Source organism: Equus caballus, chromosome 5 (assembly GCF_041296265.1).
Source record: "Equus caballus isolate H_3958 breed thoroughbred chromosome 5, TB-T2T, whole genome shotgun sequence".
Taxonomy (NCBI): domain Eukaryota; kingdom Metazoa; phylum Chordata; class Mammalia; order Perissodactyla; family Equidae; genus Equus; species Equus caballus.
Genome location: NC_091688.1, coordinates 64,000,850 through 64,020,400, shown reverse-complemented (window position 1 = coordinate 64,020,400; position 19,551 = coordinate 64,000,850). Strand labels below are relative to the sequence as shown.

At 47.5% G+C, this 19,551-nt stretch overlaps 1 protein-coding gene across 1 annotated transcript; it reads left to right on the top strand.

Moving 5' to 3' along the window:
- The first annotated feature begins 4,236 nt into the window (after nucleotides 1–4,236).
- Nucleotides 4,237–18,611, top strand: SYPL2 (synaptophysin like 2). The gene is made up of 6 exons (XM_023641478.2): nucleotides 4,237–4,977; nucleotides 5,141–5,215; nucleotides 11,849–11,973; nucleotides 13,061–13,262; nucleotides 14,238–14,429; nucleotides 15,786–18,611. The coding sequence occupies exons 1-6, from the start codon at nucleotides 4,924–4,926 to the stop codon at nucleotides 15,942–15,944; spliced, it is 807 nt and encodes a 268-aa protein (XP_023497246.1). The 5' UTR covers nucleotides 4,237–4,923; the 3' UTR covers nucleotides 15,945–18,611.
- Nucleotides 18,612–19,551: the final 940 nt, after the last annotated feature.

The following is a 19,551-nucleotide window of genomic DNA, read 5'->3' as shown; positions in this document are numbered from 1 at the left end:
CTCAGGTATAAACCTACCAAAACATAAACATGATTTGTATGCTTAAAACTGCAAATGCTGATGAAAGAAATCAAAGGAGACCTGAATAAATGGAGATGCATACTGTGTTCATGGATTGGAAAGTGCAACACAGTAATGATGTCACTTTTGCCTAAATTTATCTATAGATTTAATGCAGTTCCAATAAAAATCCCAGTAGAATTTTTTTGAAGATATAGATCCTAAAATTTATCTTGAAAGGCAAAGGAACTAGAATCGCCAAATCAATTTTGAAGAAGACCAAAGTTGAAGAAATCATACTGTCCTACTTTAAGATTTACTACTAAACTACAGTATCCAACACGGTGTGGTACTGGCAAAGGTACAGACACATGGATTAGATAGAAGGCCCAGAAATAGACTCACACAAATATGGCCAATTGATTTTTTCACAAGAGTGCAAAAGCAATTAAATGGAGAAAGAACAGTCTTTTTAAAAAAATGATGTTAAGGGGCCAGCCTGGTGGCATAGTGGTTAAGTTCATGTGCTCCTGGCAGCCAGGGTTCACAGGTTCGAATCTGGGCACGGAGCTAGCACCACTAGTCAAGCCACACTGTGGCAGTGTCCTACACACAAAATAGAGGAAGATTGGCACAGATGTTAGCTCAGGGCCAATCTTCCTCACACACACACACAAACACACACACACAAATGATGTTAGAGCAATTGGACATCTACATGCCACAACAAAAAGAAAGAAAGAAAGAATCTTGACCTAAATATCACACCTTCTACAAAAAGTAACTCAAAAATATCTAAATGTAAAGCATAAAACTACAAAACATGTAGAAGAAAACATTTGTGACCTAGGGTTGGGCAAAGAGTTTTTAGACACGATGCTAAAAGCATAATACATTAAAAAAAAAAAAAAAAGATAAATTAGACTTCACCAAAATGTAAAACTTGCTCTGCAAAAGACACTGTTAAGAGAATGAAAAGGCAAACTACAGACTGGGAGAAAATATTTGCAAATCACATATCCAACAACGAAGTTGTGTTTAGAATATACAAAGATTTCTCAAAACTCAATTGTAAGAAACAAACAACCCAATTAAAAAATGGGCAAAAAACTTGAACAGACACTGCACCAAAGAAGATACATGGATGGCAAATAAGCACATTAAAATATGTTCAACATTGGGGCTGGCCCGGTGGTGCAGCAGTTAAGTGCGCACTTTCTGCTTTGGCGGCCCGGGGTTTGCTGGTTTGGATCGTGGGTGCAGACAGGGCACCGCTTGGCAAGCCATGCTGTGGTAGGCGTCCCACATATAAAGTAGAGGAAGATGGGCACGGATGTTAGCTCAGGGCCAGTCTTCCTCAGCAAAAAGAGGAGGATTGGCGGCAGATGTTAGCTCAGGGCTAATCTTCCTCAAAAAAAAAAAAGATATTCAACATCATTAGCCACTGGGGAAATGCAAATTAAAACCACAGTGAGATACCACTACACACGTTTTAGAATGTATATTATGTAATATACATTACACAACAATACCAACTTCTGGAGAAGATGAAAGCAACTAGAATACATTGTTGGTGGGAAAGCAAAATGCTATAGCCACTCTGGAAAAGAGTTTGGTAGTGTCACACAAATTTCAACACACAATTAGATATAACCTGGAAATCCCACTTCTGGGTATTTTCCCTAGAAATAAAAACTTATGTTCACTCAAATACCTGTACAAGAATGTTTATAGCAGCTCTACTCATAACAGTGAAAAAAAATGGAAACAAGCCAAATGTACATTGGCAAGTGAATAAACCAACTGTGATGGATCTTATTTCATAATATGATGGAATATTATGCAACAAAAAGGGGCAAACTACTGATAAGTGCAACAATTGGATGAATCTCAAAAACGTTATGCTGAGCGAAAGAAGCCAGACACAAAAGTACAGTTCATACTATATAATTCCATTTATTTGAAATTCTAGAAAAAGCAAGACTAATTTATAATGACAGAAATCAGATCAGTGATTGCCTAGGAAATGACTGCAAAAGGGCAGGAGGGAGCTCTTTGGAGTGATGGAAATGTTTGAGATCTTTGATTGGGTGATGGTTACACGGGCATATACATTTATCAAAACTCAAATTTCAAATGTTCACATCTTATGACCTAGCTGACTCACTTTAAGGTATAGAGCGATGTTGATCAAATTGCTGGTAGATACCCATTATTAACGAATCATTAAACCAATCTAATGCATCTTCTCAGAGGGGTATTGACCCTGAAACTAATGAAGATTAAGCTTCAGCCTCCATCACTTGCATAGCTTCTTAGGCCTGGTTACCAAATTTGTATTCATAATTTTGTATTCTTTTTCTAAAAGGAGCCCCCAAATTGTATAAACTTTAGGCCCACAAAACTTGCATCTGCCTCTGGATGATCAGAATTTTTTTTAATGAAATGGAATAGAAAATATGAGAGTGTTTTGTGAAAGTTTTGTTTCAGCTTATATAATGGGTCATGACATAAAAATTCATTTCTTACCAGGGTTTGTGTTTAAAAAAACAAAGGAAGTTGGAAATTTTGTGCAGTGTAGCAAGCTATGCACATGTGCACCAGGAGGTATGTGCACATTCAATGCAGCATGGTAAAAGTAAATTTTGGATATAACCTAAATGTCCATCGATGTAAGAATAAGTAAATACAGTGTGGTATATATATGTTGTTGGATTCTATACAGCCAAAAGGAGCAAACTAAAGGTACCTACATCAGGCTAGATAACTCTTATAAACACAACATTAAGTAAAAAAGCAACTTAAAGAAGGTTACCTAAAGCATAACATTTAAAGTTTAAAACAATTTGAAAGACTGTACTATGGCGAATTTCTATGTATTGTTTCTAGATATAGTTATACACAGTAAAAGTATTAAAATATGCATGAGGCTGATATAAAACAAATTCAGGATAGTATCATGGTTACTTCTGGGGAGGAAGGAGAGAGGGAGGGAATGATGTGAGGGTACACACACAGCTTCAATTTTATATGGAATTTCTATTTTGTTTTTAAAGAACGGATTTGAAACAAACAAGGAAAGGTTTAAAATTTAACAAGGTTACTTGGTGGGTGTGTGGATTTTTGCTGTATTCTGATCCTTTTCTGTGTTATATTCTATATGCATATTGTAGACATTGGTAATAAGTATTATTTCATGTTTGTGTAGTGTGGGCATTTACACACATTGCACCTCTTAATCCTCATGAAGACATTATGCTGTAAGTAGGACATAAATCATTATCCCTATTCCATAGAAAAGGAACTTAAGAATGCAGAACAATTTATTAAGAACTGGACTGAGGACTTAAGTTGTTCCTTATTTAGCCTAGATTTGCATGGAAATCCACTGGAGAAGTTCCCTTTGAGTCCAGGCGACCTGATCCCAGGGGCTCCCTCCTACCCCAACCTTGGGAAGACTCTTGCTCACTGGGGGAATGAATTGCATTAATAAAAGCTAAATGTGTATTCAAAAAGCAGTCAATCCGAAGTACCAGAAGGGACCTCCAAGAACGATTTTGTGATGATACATATTTTTGTGGATAGTATTTACAAGCCAATTCTTAGGAAGCACAGGCCAGTTCTCTATTCCTGGCTGCCGCCCACTGGCTCACTCAGTGACCTTGCACAAATCACTTAACCTTTTACTACTTACATTTACAACCCGGTAAACTGGATGTGTAATATTCATGACTGCTCTCTCAAGCCTCCTGCGAACAGTTTTTGAAAATTAGGGACCAATTTAAGGTCAACCACAAGGCAAAACTGTCAACCCTTCCGTACAAATTACATCCTCTGAGCCTCGTATTCCTCAAAGGTTTTGATTTCTCTCTCCTTTAAAGGTGATGGCTACTTTAAAGGAGGTTGAGTTTGCACTTTTAAAACATTAGTAATTTTAAGTCAACGTACGAACGCCTTCTGTTCTTAAAAGATTAAAGCAACACTTAACTAGACAGAATAAAACATGAGCAATTTATATTCTATTGCTCCACCCCCCTTTTTTTTGTGCGTGAGTGAGGAAGATCGTCCCTGAGCTAACGTCTGTGCCAATCTTCCTCTATTTTGTTTGTGGGACGCCGCCACAGCATGGCTTGACGAGCGGTGTATATGTTGGCGCCCCACCCCGCGAACCCCAGGCCCGACAAGCGAAGCGCGCGAACTTAAACGCTACGCCACTGGCCGGCCCTGTCCGTCTGTACTGGCTCTCCAACATTTGCGAAGCAAGCAGTTTGTTAACCATCAAGGTTTAGAACCTTCTTTCGGTACTCATGATGCCTTATGAAAATGCTTTAGGTTAGGGGTATTACGGTGTAGAAGAAAAGAAAAACTGCGCAGAGCGGCTCCAAACCCCGGTGAACAGGGAAGGATAAGCTGGGAACCGGGGCGTCCCAGCGCGCCAGGCTAGTTCCCGACTGCGGCGGTGGGTTGGAGCGGCTGTGGCGTCTCGCTTGGGACTGGCCCTGGAGGCTTCTGGCAAAGAACCTGAGCCCCCTCGAGGCCGAACTGCCCGCAGAGGCCACAGGTCCCTTTAAGGCGTCCTGAGGGCAGAGACCCGGGAGCGAAGGGGGCGGGAGGAGGGTTCGGGAGCGCACGCCACGTGACTCGGCTGCCAAGTTCGCTCGCGAGTTTGACAGAAGTTTGAATTGGACTCGGGGGCTTTCTGCAGCCGGCGCGGCAGAGCGGCGGCCTCGGCGAACGCGAGCAGCGGCGCCCCCGCGACCCACCCCGCCAGCCTGGATCCCGGGCCGCCGCCGGCCGCTCGCGCTCCCGCACCGCTCGCTTCCCCCGCCGCGGGTCAGCAGCCCCCCGCCCCACCGCGGTCCCCACAGCCTCCGGGCGAGGGAGTCCAGCCCCCGCGCCGCGTCCCGGCCCCGCTGCGCCACCATGTCCTCGACAGAGAGCTCGAGTCGCACGGCGGACAAGTCGCCGCGCCAGCAGGTACTCCCTGCGCGCCCCTGGGGCTCTCTCACCGCCCCTTCTCCGCCTGCCGTCGGGCTCGACCCTTCGTCCGCCCCCACTCTCGGGTGTGAGTGAGAGGAGGGGACCAGCCTTGCCCAAGGTCCCCCACTGCCCTGACCCCCTGCTGGCCCTGTCTCCGCAGGTGGACCGCCTGCTCGTCGGGCTGCGCTGGCGGCGGCTAGAGGAGCCTCTGGGCTTCATCAAAGTTCTCCAGTGGGTGAGTTGCTGCCCCAGCCGCGGGCTATTTCGGGAACCTGGGCTGTGACGCTGACCCGAAGCAATGTGGCCGGAGTGGGGGGCAGGGAGGTGCTGCGGCCGGTCCGCGGCGGAATGGTGGGGGGCGGCGACAGGTGGGCGGGGGAGGGGCGGGCTGGGGCTCCTTCTCCAGCGCTTGGTGGCAGGAGGGTGAGGAGCGAGGCATGCGGAGTCCCGGATTCGGTCCTTCTATGTGCAAGGAGCCTTTGCCCAGGGCGCTCACATTTCACCAGGGCGACAGGACCCGGGTATAACCTTTCCAGAACTCTGATCCTGCACATACCACTCCTGGGCGGCGGGAGGGGGAAGAGGACAAGGGGGACGAGGAAAGCCGCGGAGGGCAGAGAAGGGAAGGAGGCAGGCGATGGAAACTATTCTGCCTCCAAACCCACCAGGACCTGGCTGATCCTGGAGGTGCGCTCAGGGGACAGGGTCCTGGTTGGCGGTTGCCCTGTTGAGGTCACTAGAGTAATCTGGGTTCCTGTAACTGAGTGAGAGAGTAGCTGAATGAATGAATGGAGTTCATGGCTCTAAGATTAAGTAAAAGGAAAAAATTAAGACAATGAAAATCACAGTTTGCCAAAATGTGGTTTGTAGAGTAAGACAGAACATTGAGCTGGGAAGCTGGGGCCCTGGGTTCCAGAGCTGAACCTGCCTTTTTCAACTGTGTGACCTTGGGCAAGTCATTTCTTTGGACCTCAGTTTCCAACATTAGTCAAATGTTGATCAGATCATCCCTAGGGTCCCCTTCTGCTCTAAATGGGTTAGCATGCTAGAATATTGCCCTTCATTATACTTACCTTGTGACCTTGAAGAAATCACTTGCCCAGGGCCTCAGTTTCCCTTGTAATGGTCTAGGGAAACACCATCTCCTTGGTGTCACTGGGACTTGGAGACATTGGTATGCTCTCTCTCCTTCCCAGTGCCCAAGGCCTCCTGGGCATAAATTAGGAACCTGGACAGGCTCAGTCACTCTTTCAAATCAGAAAGACTGGTTGGGAGCATTTAGTGCACTATCACCGAAGAGATTTAAGTTAGACAATCCACACACCAAATGGTGTGTGAATAACAATCAATCAGTGTACTTTCAGCACAGAATTCAGCTAGGGAATAAGTTACCATTAATACTGAGGATTGAGTTCTAAAGGGCTTGTAGCTCACTGGAGACAGGAGTTAGTACTGTGTTGCCAATTCCTAAATCATCATTTGGATGAGAATCATCAGATCTGAAATTCAGGGGCAATAGTGCCTTTGGAGTTATCTCTGGATATCTGAGATCCTGACTAGGGCTACAGGCCAGCCTGGGGAGCTCCCAAGTACAAACTCTGGGACCTTGCGGGGACTTTCCATTCTCTCTACTGCTTCAAGAGCCATTGGACTGACTGTTGACTGAGCTCTGTCACCTCCCCCCACTTCCCTGTTCTGACCCACCACTTGAGTACTGGAGGGGCCATATAAGAATGATATTAAGGCTCCATGTGACTGCCATCCAGAACTAGGGACCATTAGGAGCTATCCAGAGGAGCAGAACCTGAAATGTAAGAGTACAGTTTTATCATTAAACTAGACAAATGGATCTAAGCGAAATTTGAGGAAGACTGTCAAGGGATGAGGGAAACAATAAGGTTATTAGACCATGGAATCATCCTGCATGGGGGGATTCCGAAAAGCCTCCTTCCTCAACCCTTCTATCCTTTTCTTACTGCCCCCCCCCCCCAACGCCATTTCTACAAAGGCTGCACAAAGCAATGCCCGAGGAAATAAGCCAGGCCCCTCCCAGGGGCAGCACTCATCCCTAAGAGTTAAGTCCCGTTTGACTTTTATGATCCTCTACTACTTAGAGAGGGGGTTCTGCCTTTCTCTCATAATGCTAAATCCAGGGGCCCAGGGCTAGACTCCGAACTCAGCCTTCATTCAAAGGGTAGCATCATAAGGAGATACATTTTGTTTTTACTGCCATCCTGGTGGTCTGAACTCAGAGTGTCTTTCGCTTCCCCTGAATCTCTGCAGATGAGCTAACATGAAACTACACAGGAACCAGAACCAGAAATGACCGTGAAAATGTCATTTTGGATTTTCACTCATTTTCTGCTTGGAGGGAGCAAATGCTCTTGACTGGAAAAGGGAAAAAAAGAAAACAAAAATCTTGCAGTTCTTGTGATGATAATTGAAAACTTTTGTTGTCATTGTTACTAAAAAGCAAAGGTTTTACTGGAATCCTGGTGAGAAGAAAGTAATGCTATTCTTTTATTAGTCAGGAACTTGGTTTAGAGTGTCTTTTTAAAATTTAAAAATTAACTAATCTCACCTTGATTCCAAGTCTGGAGTCTTGCTCAGTCTACACTAAGCTAGAGAAATAACATGGGCATAGACCAATAATTGGAGAACTAGTTTTTTTAAAAAAGAAAAAGGTAGACTTTGAGGTTGGGTGGGCTTTGGTTTAAATGCAGTCTCCTCTGCCTTTTAGCCGTGGAACGTAGGGTAAGTGATGAAATCTTCATAGGCCTCAGTTTCTTATCTGTAAATGAGGGTAAGATCTGTCTCCTGGGCTCACTGGGAGGATTACAGGGGTAATATCTGTAAAGCATCCCAGCGTTCAGGATGGCCATGCTGAGCCTGGCAGGCCAGGAAGTATTCAGTAAAGCTGGTTCCTTTCTCTCCTATTCCTGAAACTTCCCTTTCCCCTAACTTTCCTCCTTCTGCAGACTGTCAGCCAGACTTGACCTTTGGTGAGATTATTCAAATATCATCGCCAAATCTTCACTTTGAGGATAATGTCCAAAAGAATTTCCTGAATCACTCAGTCACTGTTCCTGTAATGAGTCATATTATCATTAACTGGGTGTGTCCCTGATCCATAATTCACCTTTAAGGTGCCAAAATCATTTATTTTGGCTCTGGGGTCTCTGTAATGAAAATAAGCTGTTTCGGTAAGTGTGGGGAATGTGAAAGTACACCATCGGAGTTCATAAAAACTATGAGATGATTGTGGAAGTGGGATTTGGGGCAAGAACTTGTCTTTCTTGTGCCCTGCACTAACTGAGGATGTTAGTGTTCTCAGGACTGACACAGGATTATCACCAACAAGCAGGTCAACACCAAAGTGGAGCTTCATCCTTAAACTCCAAGAGAGATGCAGAGGCAGAAGGAGGTGGAGGGCAGTGTATGACTATCGCTGTCCCCAGCAACGCAGGTCCAAGAGGAGGAAGCTGGTTGGCACCAGAACTCCAGAGATCCCCCCTTGTCTCAGGGATTCCATCTCTCCTTGGCTCCTGTCCTTTATGACCAGTTTGCTCAACTCAGAGCTTTGTGCGTGGTGACAGAGGTGGTTTCAATTCTATCCCACTCTTGCCTGTGGCTCAGTCACCTGACACTGTTAGGGAAGAAAGCAAATCTGGTGCAGAAAGGTGGAAAGAGCTGGGAGAGTGTCTTTCTCTGCTCCTGCATCCCAGTGCAGAGTTACTCCCTCCCTCCTTACCATCTTCTCTGCACATAGAAGAGATCTCTTTTTTATAGCCTGAATAACTGTGGGATGCAGGGTTTGTCTTTCATTTTCTGTGTTTTTTTTTTTAGCATGACACTCTCCTTTCTGGATGTAAACTCTTGTGAACAGGAACCAGGTCTTCCTCATTTTCTTGTCTCTAGTACCTGACACAAAGTAGATGCTTAATAACTGTTTGTTGATTAACGAATGAATGAAATAGAAAGAGCACTGGACAGGAAATCAGCAGATGTAAATTCTAAGCCTGGCTCTCACATTGGTTAAATGTGACCTTGGAAAAGTCACTTAATCTTTTGGGACTTCAGTTTCCACCTTTATGAAATGAGACTGTTGCGCTTGATAATCTCCGAGATCCTTTTTGCTCAGCTGCTCTGTGAACCTGTGAGATTCTCCTTAGATTTCTTCTTTCATCCACTAATATAGCAGATTGTCTGTTATCTGGCACCATCTGACTGTGTGATGTTTGGATGTAATAATATAGTCTGGTTAATAAAGGGTTCGATAAGGTGTTCAGAGATCCCTGACTTTCAAAGAATCAAACTAGAAGACAATACAGTTAATACTAAAGTTGTTATGGGTATATTTTGCCCATAAAGGAATCATAAAGCAGGATTCAGGATTTTCAGAACCTCAAGGTTGTCATCTTGACATAGGAAAACATTCGGCAATGATGGAAAAGTTCTCTAATCTGTGTTGTCCAGTGTGGTACCTGCTAGTCACATGTGGCTCTTAAGCACTTGAAATGTGGCTAGTGTGACTGAGCAACTGAATGTTAAATTTTATTTCATTTTAATTAATGTAAATTTAAATAGCCACACTTGGCTAGTGTTGTGGATAGTGTAGCTCTAGAGTATGAGCTTCATGAGCACAGAGATTTTTTTCTCTTTTGCTCACTGCTAAGTAATAGTGCCTAGAACAGTGTAATAGTAGTAAAACTAGTACACACTAGATGCTCAATAAATGTCATCTTTCTGTAGATGCTCAGGAGTACCTGTGAAGAGAGTGCTGATGAAGAGAAGGCTCCATAGAGCAGGGTCATTGCCCAAGTTAGGAATACCGCCTTTCTTAGGGAACCTATACAGAGCCATTCACTGAGTGACTGCCAACATGTAAAAATATATCCAACTGTGCTGCTCTTCCTAGAATGTGACACCCTAATTGTGTCCCGTTCTGGACACCAGAAGCTAAGAGAAATAAAGAAACTTCTAAGAGGGGTCAGAGAACCACAGAGTTGACAAAAGATTAGAGAATTCCTGTGAGGAGAAGCTAGAGAAGTTCCACTGTTATGTTAGTGAGGCAACCTGGAGCTTGTAAAGGGTAATGATGCAGAGGTTTTGGGTGACTTCTCACCAGCTCTGTCAAGAGAGACAGGCAGGGCTCTACTGCAGCCTCCGTGATTTGTCAGAGGAGGAAGTTATTCAGGCTTTGGAGAGAGGTTATACCATCTCCTTTCCTGGATGTTTTTTAAAATGGAAACAATTCTCATTTGTATGGACTAAACCTCCTGGAAACAGAGAGGTACCCATTATGACCTTTAGAGAGGGGTCAATGGCTCCAGGAGGAAGATGGTCTGCCAGGCCAGGCAATGCAAGGCGGGGCAGTGGCACCGGACACCACCCAGGGGCAGAGCACAGCTGCCGGCAAGCCCAGCCAAGGGCACACTGATAGTGTTACCCTCGGAGAGTGAGAGGATTACAGAGCTGGAAAAGGCCTCCAGGTTACCTACTGCAAACCTCTCATTTTACAGATGAGGAAACTGAGACTCACAGAGTGGAGTGACTTATTAGAGGTCACCCAGCCGATTAGTGACAGGCCAGGACTAGAACCTGGATTTCCAGACTCCTAATCCAGGTCTCTTTTTACTCCATAACACTATCAAGCATTAGCAAAATAATTTGCACACAACTCTATTCTAAACTCTGGATGCAGGACTGAGACGTAGATTAGCTGTCTTCCGGGTGCTTAACGTCCAAGACACTGAGTCACCGAGAAACATACAGAAAATCAACAATTAACAGAATAAGCCCACTGCTTAATAAGAATGATTACATCATGTACAAGCCAATGGTAAGTGCACAGGAAATGGGGCCTGAACAGATGATGTGGAAGGATAAGAGATTCCAATTTCTCATCTCCTTTTCTAACCAAAGTGTGTTTCTCCAGAAAGAAATGTGAAAATCATAGGATGAGGGAATTTCATTTCACTCAAGACAGGAGTTTTAGTAAAATGTGATGAAAGGTGGAGAGGAAAACAATTCAAGTGATCTGAAACGCCTCTGGTTCTTAACACTGAGAAATGGCAGCATCAACAGATTACAGAGGGAAACTCCACTGGGGAAAGAGCTGAGGCTGATAAGGCAAGTGGAGAGTACTTTTCTCTGGGCCTGAGCCAGGACTGTCAGCATCAACCCAGCCAGCACTGTTGCTGAAAGGAAAGGTGCCTTTGGGGCAAGAGGAGTTAGGCTGGCAGTGCCATGGGACAGCAGCATGGCCCCCTGCCCCCTTGGCCCCTCTGAAGACTTGGCAGAAGTTGTCTCCTCCAGCTATGCTTCCATTGAGGCAGGAAGCCACTGGAAGTTAGCAACATGGTAATGACAAGATTCAATGACAGCTTCAGGAGGGAAAGGGAAAGCATTTCATGCATGCCTGATCTAGGTTGGCACAGGGGAATGTATTTCTAGGGTGCCTCTTTCTTGGGGAGGAAATTCAAGTCCAGCTTTGAGCTAGAAGTTTCTAAAAGCCTAAATTACTCTGTGTCAGTCATCATCTGAAGGAGGCTACCTATGGTCCCCAGTGTCACATCCAGTGGGGAGACCTGGAAACTGCCCATTTCCGCTCTCTTCATCTCCCTCCCAGACACCACTTAAAGTCAACTATTTGGTCCAGCACTCTGTGCAGTGAGCACAGCACCCTGAGGCTGGAAAACCAGTGGAAGCCATGGGTGCCTGCCCAGGAGGGACTTGATTAAAGAGAACCCGTCCCCCCAACCCCCACCATATCTGCACTTGCTGAGTGTCAGAGGGTGATTCTGAAGGGATAGACCTTGGCCAGTTGAAGCCTTCTGACTCTCAAAGGGGCTTCACTCTCCCTCAGCTCTTTGCTATTTTCGCCTTCGGGTCCTGCGGCTCCTACAGTGGGGAGACAGGAGCAACGGTTCGCTGCAACAACGAAGCCAAGGATGTGAGCTCCATCATTGTTGCGTTCGGCTATCCCTTCAGGTGAGCAGGAATTGATTCCGACCCCACATAGCCCCTCTCACTGGGTTGGTAGGACCTGCTTGGTCTCTTCCTCCTCCAGAAACCTAAAGACTGTTGTGTGCCACTCCAGATTCAAATAGAATTACAAGACTTAGGTCCTTCCTGCCCTTTAGGCATTTCAGACACACTGACAAGAGAAAAATATAAGGGAAACTCCGATAGATCACTGTTATAATAATGTTCCAGTCCACAGATAACCCATAGCAGGTAACAACACCTCCTACAGAAAGAACCCATGCAGTTTGGGATGGAGGCTTATAAGAGTCTGGGCAAGTTGGGCAGGTCTCTCTGACCCTCAGCAGCCTCCTCCCTGCCTTGCAGGTAAGGAAGCTTGTTAGTACTTAGATCCCACAGAGCTGATGTGGGGCGCTCACCTGGTACCACCAGAATACAAGGAGGTGCACCTTGACCAGGAGGTAGAAGAGACTAGTACTCTTTGCTGGGTATTTGGGAGCTTAGGGGGGCCCCAAGTGTTTAGAGGAGAATGGGACCAGGGCTCACCTTTTCAGAAATTTCTAGTAGTAGCAGCCAGGTTAGATTAATTGTCTCTTGTATATAATAGAGTGTTTGTTTTTCTCTCTTTCTTTTGTCCAATAGAGTCTCATTGGGCAGCCTAAATAAGGCCTGAAAATGGTTGCTTCCAACCTTAACTTGGCCACTGTGGGCCTGTGCTTTCCCAGGGGCAGAATGAAGCTGATCTCCTTGGTAGTTTAGCTCTCAGAAATAGATGGACTACGTATATTGTGGCTGTGACCTAAAGGGCCCTGGGGATAATTGGAAATACATAGTTGCCATATCTGGACAGGGTAGATGAGTGTGGGGTGGTGGCTGAATGAGAGGTGGGGCTTGAGCGGAATTCTAGGGAAGTTCCTGTCTTGACTGCAAGGTTCCAGCCAGAAACATTCCTTCCTCCCTGCCCCTTTTCTTGGCTCTGTAACAGTCCTAGGGTGAGAATTAGCACAGGACTACTCCCAGGGCAGGGAGAGCTCTCTGCCTCCGCAGGGGAGGACTGCCCTGAGCTCAGGATGGCCTCCCCTGCCGCCTGCAGGTTGAACCGGGTCCAGTATGAGATGCCCCTCTGTGATGAGGAGTCCACCTCCAAGACCATGCACCTCATGGGGGACTTCTCTGCCCCTGCTGAGTTCTTTGTGACCCTAGGCATCTTTTCCTTCTTCTACACCATGGCTGCACTAGTCGTCTACCTGCGCTTCCACAAACTCTACACGGAGAACAGGCGCTTCCCATTGGTGGTGAGTGGGCACTGGCCAGAAGGGATGGGGTGGAGAAACTGAGGAGATGTACCTTCTGGGGGTAAGGTCATTGCTGGGGGTGGGAGGGGGGGGAGGACAAACCTGGTGGCTTTCCTGGGTCCCTGACACCTATATGTGGACCCTCCTGAATCTGCCTGCTGGTTCTTTGCTGGTGGTCCCGTTGGGTGCTGTGGCTCCCACAGTTCCTCGGGTCAGTGGAAGGCTCAAGTCTCAGGACTCTCCCTCTACCAACCTCCCATCACTTGCTCTGCTCACAAGAGGCACAACAGCATCAAGAAGCAGGCACTGGAGTCTATTGGCCTGGGTTCAAATCCCAGCACTGTCCTTTACTAGCTGTGTGCTCTTGGACATGTTACTTACTCTCGCTAAACCTCAGTTTCCTCAACTTTAAAATGGGAATAAAATAATACCTATCTCATAGTCTTTTGGGGGCATAAAGTGAAAATGCATGTAAACTATCTGGCTTATAGTTATCCTCAGTAAGTGTTAGCTATTATCAATATTATTCCCCCTTTACTTTCTCCATGTCCCAGGCATGCAAGGTAGAAGGGGTGTCTTAGGGGACCCCATTTGTCTCCTGCAGTTTGCCCTTACTCTGCTACCAGGTGTAGCTGAGCAATGGTGACCAAAGGAAAGGCTGGGAGGGGAGAGTGGGGAATTCAGGCCACTTGGGTTTTGGGGTGACACCAACTAGCGGATGCCTTGGTACCTTGTTACCTGACCTCAGTTCTAGAGCATGGACAGCTGTAGCCCTGGGTGGCAGGATTCCTTTGGTGTCAGTGAAGAGATTCCTCAGGATGATCTGGGCTCGCTGAGGCTCTAGGTGTTGGGTAGGATGGGAAGAGGCAGCTGTCCCGGGACTCCAGGATTCCACTGCATTATGGCAAGAGGAAAAGAAGTGAGGAATCACGGGGGCATCTCTGAGTGTATTTCCTCTCCCTCTGCTCCTCTCAGGACTTCTGTGTGACTGTCTCCTTCACCTTCTTCTGGCTGGTAGCTGCAGCTGCCTGGGGCAAGGGCCTGACCGACATCAAGGGGGCCACACGGCCATCCAGCCTGACCGCAGCCATGTCTGTGTGCCATGGAGAGGAAGCAGTGTGCAGTGCCGGGGCCACACCCTCCATGGGACTGGCCAACATCTCCGTGGTGAGACCTGTGGCCACTGAAGGGGTCTGAGGGGGGCAGCACTATCCCAGCTGCCCAGGCTTGTCCCAGCAGTAGGTTCTGAAAGGAACAGAGAAGTGTCCCCACAGCTGGTATCCCCTGCATCGAGAGCCAGTGGCTCCCTGCACCTAATGCTGGCTGCTGGCCCCTGGCTGACCTTGAGAAGACATTTTGGGATGAGGGGAACCTGAGAGCCACTGAGCCTTCTGTTCCTTCCGCCTTCTGTACTCTGCCTTCCATTTCCCCTCCCTTCTTCCCACCTCCAGCCATGCTCTCTGTGACTGCCTCCCACTCTTCCTGCCTCTTTACAATATGTGTGTGTGAACACATACAAGCACATGAAGGGGGAGCATAGGGCTGTGGCTGGGCTCAAAACTGGGAGCAGACCCAGAGTGAGAGAGAAGGGGCTCATTGTCTCTCAGGCCTCCAGACTGGAAGAGGGCTTTGGGCAGTGGTGGGTCCAGCTGGTAAGCACCTGTTTGGCCATCCCAGTTGTTAGAACACTGAAATATTTCCATACCAGTTAGTAAATAGCTGAGGCCTTGAGTTTTTCAAATGCCGCTGTCATCCCAGCCACCTCAGCCCTGAAAATGGCCTGAACCTCCCCAGGGCCCAGCAACTGAAAGGTTTAATGGCTGCCACACCAGGGAGCTTTCTAGAACTTGCCGGAACCCTGCTGATAGGTTTTACCCTTCAACATTTTATTGTAAAAATTTTTACACATACAGCAAAGTTGAAAGAATTTTACAGTGGACACCCACGTACTCATCACCTGGACTGTACCATTAACATTTTACTCGACTTGCTTTATCACATATCTTTCCACCTCTCTTCATCTATCAATCCATCTTATTTTTAATGCATTTCAAAGTTAATTGCAGACATCAGTACACTTCCCCATAAATACTTCCTGCTGATAGGTTTTTCAATATTTTGAATGAATATTTGAATATAGCCCTCGCTGGTCCCGGGGCCTAGGGAAGGAGCACCTTGGACAGCTCTGGACACACCCACCCAGCAGAAGGCTCTCTGAGCAGGCGTGCTCCCGGTGGGAAGCCCGGCTAGGACCCTTGCTCCTTGTCATGCTTTGCACGATGCTCCACTCCAGGGGCCAGATTCTCCTAGCGACCAAGTCACAACTTTGTGCATGCTGTGGACAGAATTAGACACTTTCACCAGAGAACCCCTTAGGCGGTGATGGCCTTGAACCCTACCTCTATGTCCAGTTCTCTTTTAGTCTTTCTAGCATTCTGTACCCACTCCCCATAGGTACTCCCCCTCCCTGTTCCCATGATGCCCCACTTCCTATTCTCACAAACCCCCCTGATGTCTTTACAGCTCTTCGGCTTTATCAACTTCTTCCTGTGGGCCGGGAACTGTTGGTTTGTGTTCAAGGAGACCCCATGGCATGGGCAGGGCCAGGAACAGGACCAGGACCAGGGCCAGGGTCCCAGCCAGGAGAGCGCAGCTGAGCAGGGAGCCGTGGAGAAGCAGTAAGCAGCCCCCACCTGGCTACTCCCGAACAGGACAGCACCTCTTCAACCACCTCCGGCTTCCAGGACCTCCCTCTTCTTCCTTCTCCAGCTCCCCTCCCCCATCATTCTGGGCTTTGAGCTTTGAGACGTCGACGGATGGGCAGGCATCAGCTGTTGGAAACCTGGGCAGCCCTCCCAGTGGCTTCCTATCCCTCCTCCTACTGAAGCCCCAGATGGCAGGAGCTTAGTGCTTCTTGTCCACTGCCTGGACAGGCATCTTACTTGGGGTCTTACTCATGTCCTCACCGCCTCTGCTGCAGGCAAGGGTTGGAGGCAGGAGACCAGAGTCCTGAGACTGGTTCCTAGCAGCCACTTCTATCACCCTGTCCAGCTTCAATAAAAATGCAAGGGTTGGGGGGGAATTGGCTGGCAGCCTTCTCCCTGGTCCCTTGCATGGAGGGCCCACCAGTGGTTTAGTGACCCCTCTTCAATGGCTGTGATCTAGGCCCCATGTCTGCAATGATCTCCAGTCAGCCCAAGCTCAGTTTGCTTCCCGCTCTCTCCTCTGGCCTCTGCTTGGCCACAGAATCTAAAATGTGTGAACCTGGGAGGCGCACTAGCCTGGAAAACAGCCCTTCAGAGGGTCCTGATGAGGCCTAGACTCAGTGGGGAGCCGACAAATAGCAACTGAGTTGCAACTTCAAGAAACTAAAGCCAGGAAACGTTTTGGGGAGTCAGTTTCTTCTATTTCCTCAGTCCTCCCACCCCTTCAGGCTGGGGCACTTTCCACCAACAGGCTAAACTCACACTTGCCCTGGGAATTCCTTACCTTCCTCCCTGTCCTCCTTCTTGGGCTTGGCGTCACACTCGGGACACAAGATGAGGGGTCTAGGAACATATCCATTTCAGCCCTCCCTACCTCCAACCTCTCCGTCCCTCTCCCTTCCCCAGCCTCTAGGGTCTGAGGCATTCAAGATCCTTTTCGAAGTTTGTCAAGGCTTTCCTTTCATTCCTGTGGGGCCAGATACGGGCTTTGGAAGGGCCCAAAGGACCATCATGAGGCTAAGTTGCCCCAGAGCCCCAGGACATGGATGGATGGGCCCATTTCCTCCTCACTCTCTGCTCAGTTTTTTCCCCCTCCCTGCTCCTTCTCTGGCCCCTCTTTCATACTTCTTCTTCTCACCTTTATGAAAGGACATGCCCTCTCCCTTTGTCCTCCATTCCTCCCCTGCTTCCTCATTTCTCCCAGGCTCTATCCTCCCCACCCACCCCCACCCAAGTCCAGGGCAGGCCGATGCTATTGGTGCTTCTTCACTTCGGGACCCAGTACCATATTTGTCTTTGGTGTGTCTCCTCTTCCTGATACCTCCTTCAGTCCCTTTCTGGACCCCAGGGCCTAAGGGTCAGTGCTGACTGGGTAAGGGCCATCTGTCTGCCGCCCAGCTAGAAACACTTCAGTCTGCCCTGACCATAGGGCTGCCCAGGAAGGATGAAGAAGGAAGAATCCAGCCATTTTCCAATCCAGTGCCAATTAGCCCACTTACCATCCCAAAGGTGAATGTGCCCTGTACCAATCTCTCCTCAGGACTGAATCAGCCCCTCCAACCTCCTCACCTCCCTAAACACCAGCCACAGTAACATGTGCATTACTGGAGTACCTGGGAGTCAAGACCTTTGACTTCTGGCCAATCATTTCTTCTTTGGGTCAGAGTTTCCCTACTTGACACGGGGAGTGTGAGATTTACATCCTCAAGTGCTCCAGAGTCTTTCAGTGAAATAATTAGTTTTTTTGTTTTGTTTTGTTTTTTAGATGTTGGGGAAGGGATTTGAGGAGGGAAGAGAGGATATGGGGATGAGAGTGTTTCTAAGTCTGAACCTCTCTCTGTCCTGAGCTGTCCCCGTGGTTACTCAAGGATAAGGGGGGGGACAGTTTTGCCTACAGCTCCAGAGACACAGAGAACAAAGGGGTGACCTTCATTTTTCTTCACGCTGGCCCCTGTGAGGGTCTGTGAGCAGCTTCTACTGGAACTTTGTTTGGATTCTGTGTATGTATTTATAATTTATCTGAAATGTGATGGATAAAGTGTTCTCACTTGGGGGCTGAAGTTAGCAACTGGCCCTTCAGCTAGGGAAAGGGGGGTGGGTCTGCACTCCTGCCAAGGACTCCTAGCCCAGAACTCTCCCTAGAACAGAGAAGGCTCTTTCTCTTCCTCAGGAGGCTGGCTTGTTCTCCGCCAGAAGAGCCTTGATTTAGGCTATGGCCCCTCTCTCTCCATGGCCACCCTAAGAGGAAAAGCTACTTCACCTCGTTACCTCTAGAGGGCTGGGCTGGGCTAAGTGCCGAGGGCAGGGCTGTCCTCATAGGACTCATGTCCCCTCCAGCTGGGGCTGGTATCACTGCTTTGCCTAGTGCAGCCTGAGGTAGGAGAAGGTGTCTGGTTTCTCCAGCTGCTGCAGGAGGCCAACAGGCAGGGCATCTGCCCTTTGCTCTAGTAAACTCTGACCCAGCCAGGGTGCCCATCTAGGACCTTTCCTGAACATGAGTTCCCTCCACCATCATGGTCAGAGGTCTCCTACTTCCAGGATTGCAGATCAGGGGTGGGGGGAGAATGTTGCATGTTGTTTTCTGGTGCTTGTTATTACACATTTGAATAAACAGTGCTTCAAGCATTTGCTATGAAGGAGCCAAGACTGGAGCCCTTCTGGGGATTTCTTTTTCCCTCTTTCTCCCCATTAAGTTCTTGGACAAATGTCAGCATTTCCACCAAAACGTCATTCCACTCCTCTCCATTCTGCACCCCAAGCAATAAAGTCTGCAGGCTGAGGAGCTGTTCCTGGCAGCCCCCAGTCTCGTGACATCTCCTCTTTTGGTGGCACCAACTAATCTAAAGTAACTGAGAGTCATTAACAAATTTAGAGCAAACTCAAAAGGTGAGACAGTGGCTTCCACAATGCTGTTTCCATTTGCTTTCCTACCATCTGTGACCCAGACAAGCTTCCTGTCAGGAGTTGAGGGCCATATGCTTTGCCCTCTTAACTATAAAGGTTCTTGCTGAACAAACTCGCATCTCTATCCCCATTCTGATAGACAGTCACACGCTACATTTACATTCCCTAGAAAAATACACTTGCGCACAATATTACATTCCATTTCACCAGGTTCCTTGATACCCTAGAGATCATCTGTGGTTCTCAGGTTAAGAATATCTGCCCTTGGAGATTATCCTTTAGGTACTTAAACCTTCCCTGGGTGAAAATTAGAAGAAAGTCTGAAATCTTGAAATCACAGACCTTGACTTATTTGTCTCCAGTTTTGTTTCTCCTTAGCTGAAGGAATGAATATGGGACAAGGTATGACGGGTTGAGGAAGGAAAAGAGAATTAGTATCTTTTTTCTGATGTGATGGGTCGGGGGACAGGGTGGGGGGCGCGGCAGGCCTTTGTTTCATGATTGTGTGAGGGTGGGAAGAAATGTTATCAGCTGAGAAGAAGAAAGAGGTGGATGATTAAGGTATTTTCCAGGCCTTAGCAAGGAAAACGATAGATCTGATGAGAAATCTCCCTATGCTGAGGCTCTGGTAGCAGCCCTTCCCTCAGAGAAAATATTCATTAGAAAAAGAAGCGAAAGTG

Excerpts from the sequence above, each read along its gene's own strand:
- SYPL2 (XM_023641478.2), top strand. The coding sequence starts at position 4,924 with ATGTCCTCGACAGAGAGCTCGAGTCGCACGGCGGACAAGTCGCCGCGC. Across the intron at positions 13,263-14,237 it reads ACAGGCGCTTCCCATTGGTG|GACTTCTGTGTGACTGTCTC; the intron begins GTGAGTGGGCAC and ends TGCTCCTCTCAG. Across the intron at positions 14,430-15,785 it reads GACTGGCCAACATCTCCGTG|CTCTTCGGCTTTATCAACTT; the intron begins GTGAGACCTGTG and ends ATGTCTTTACAG.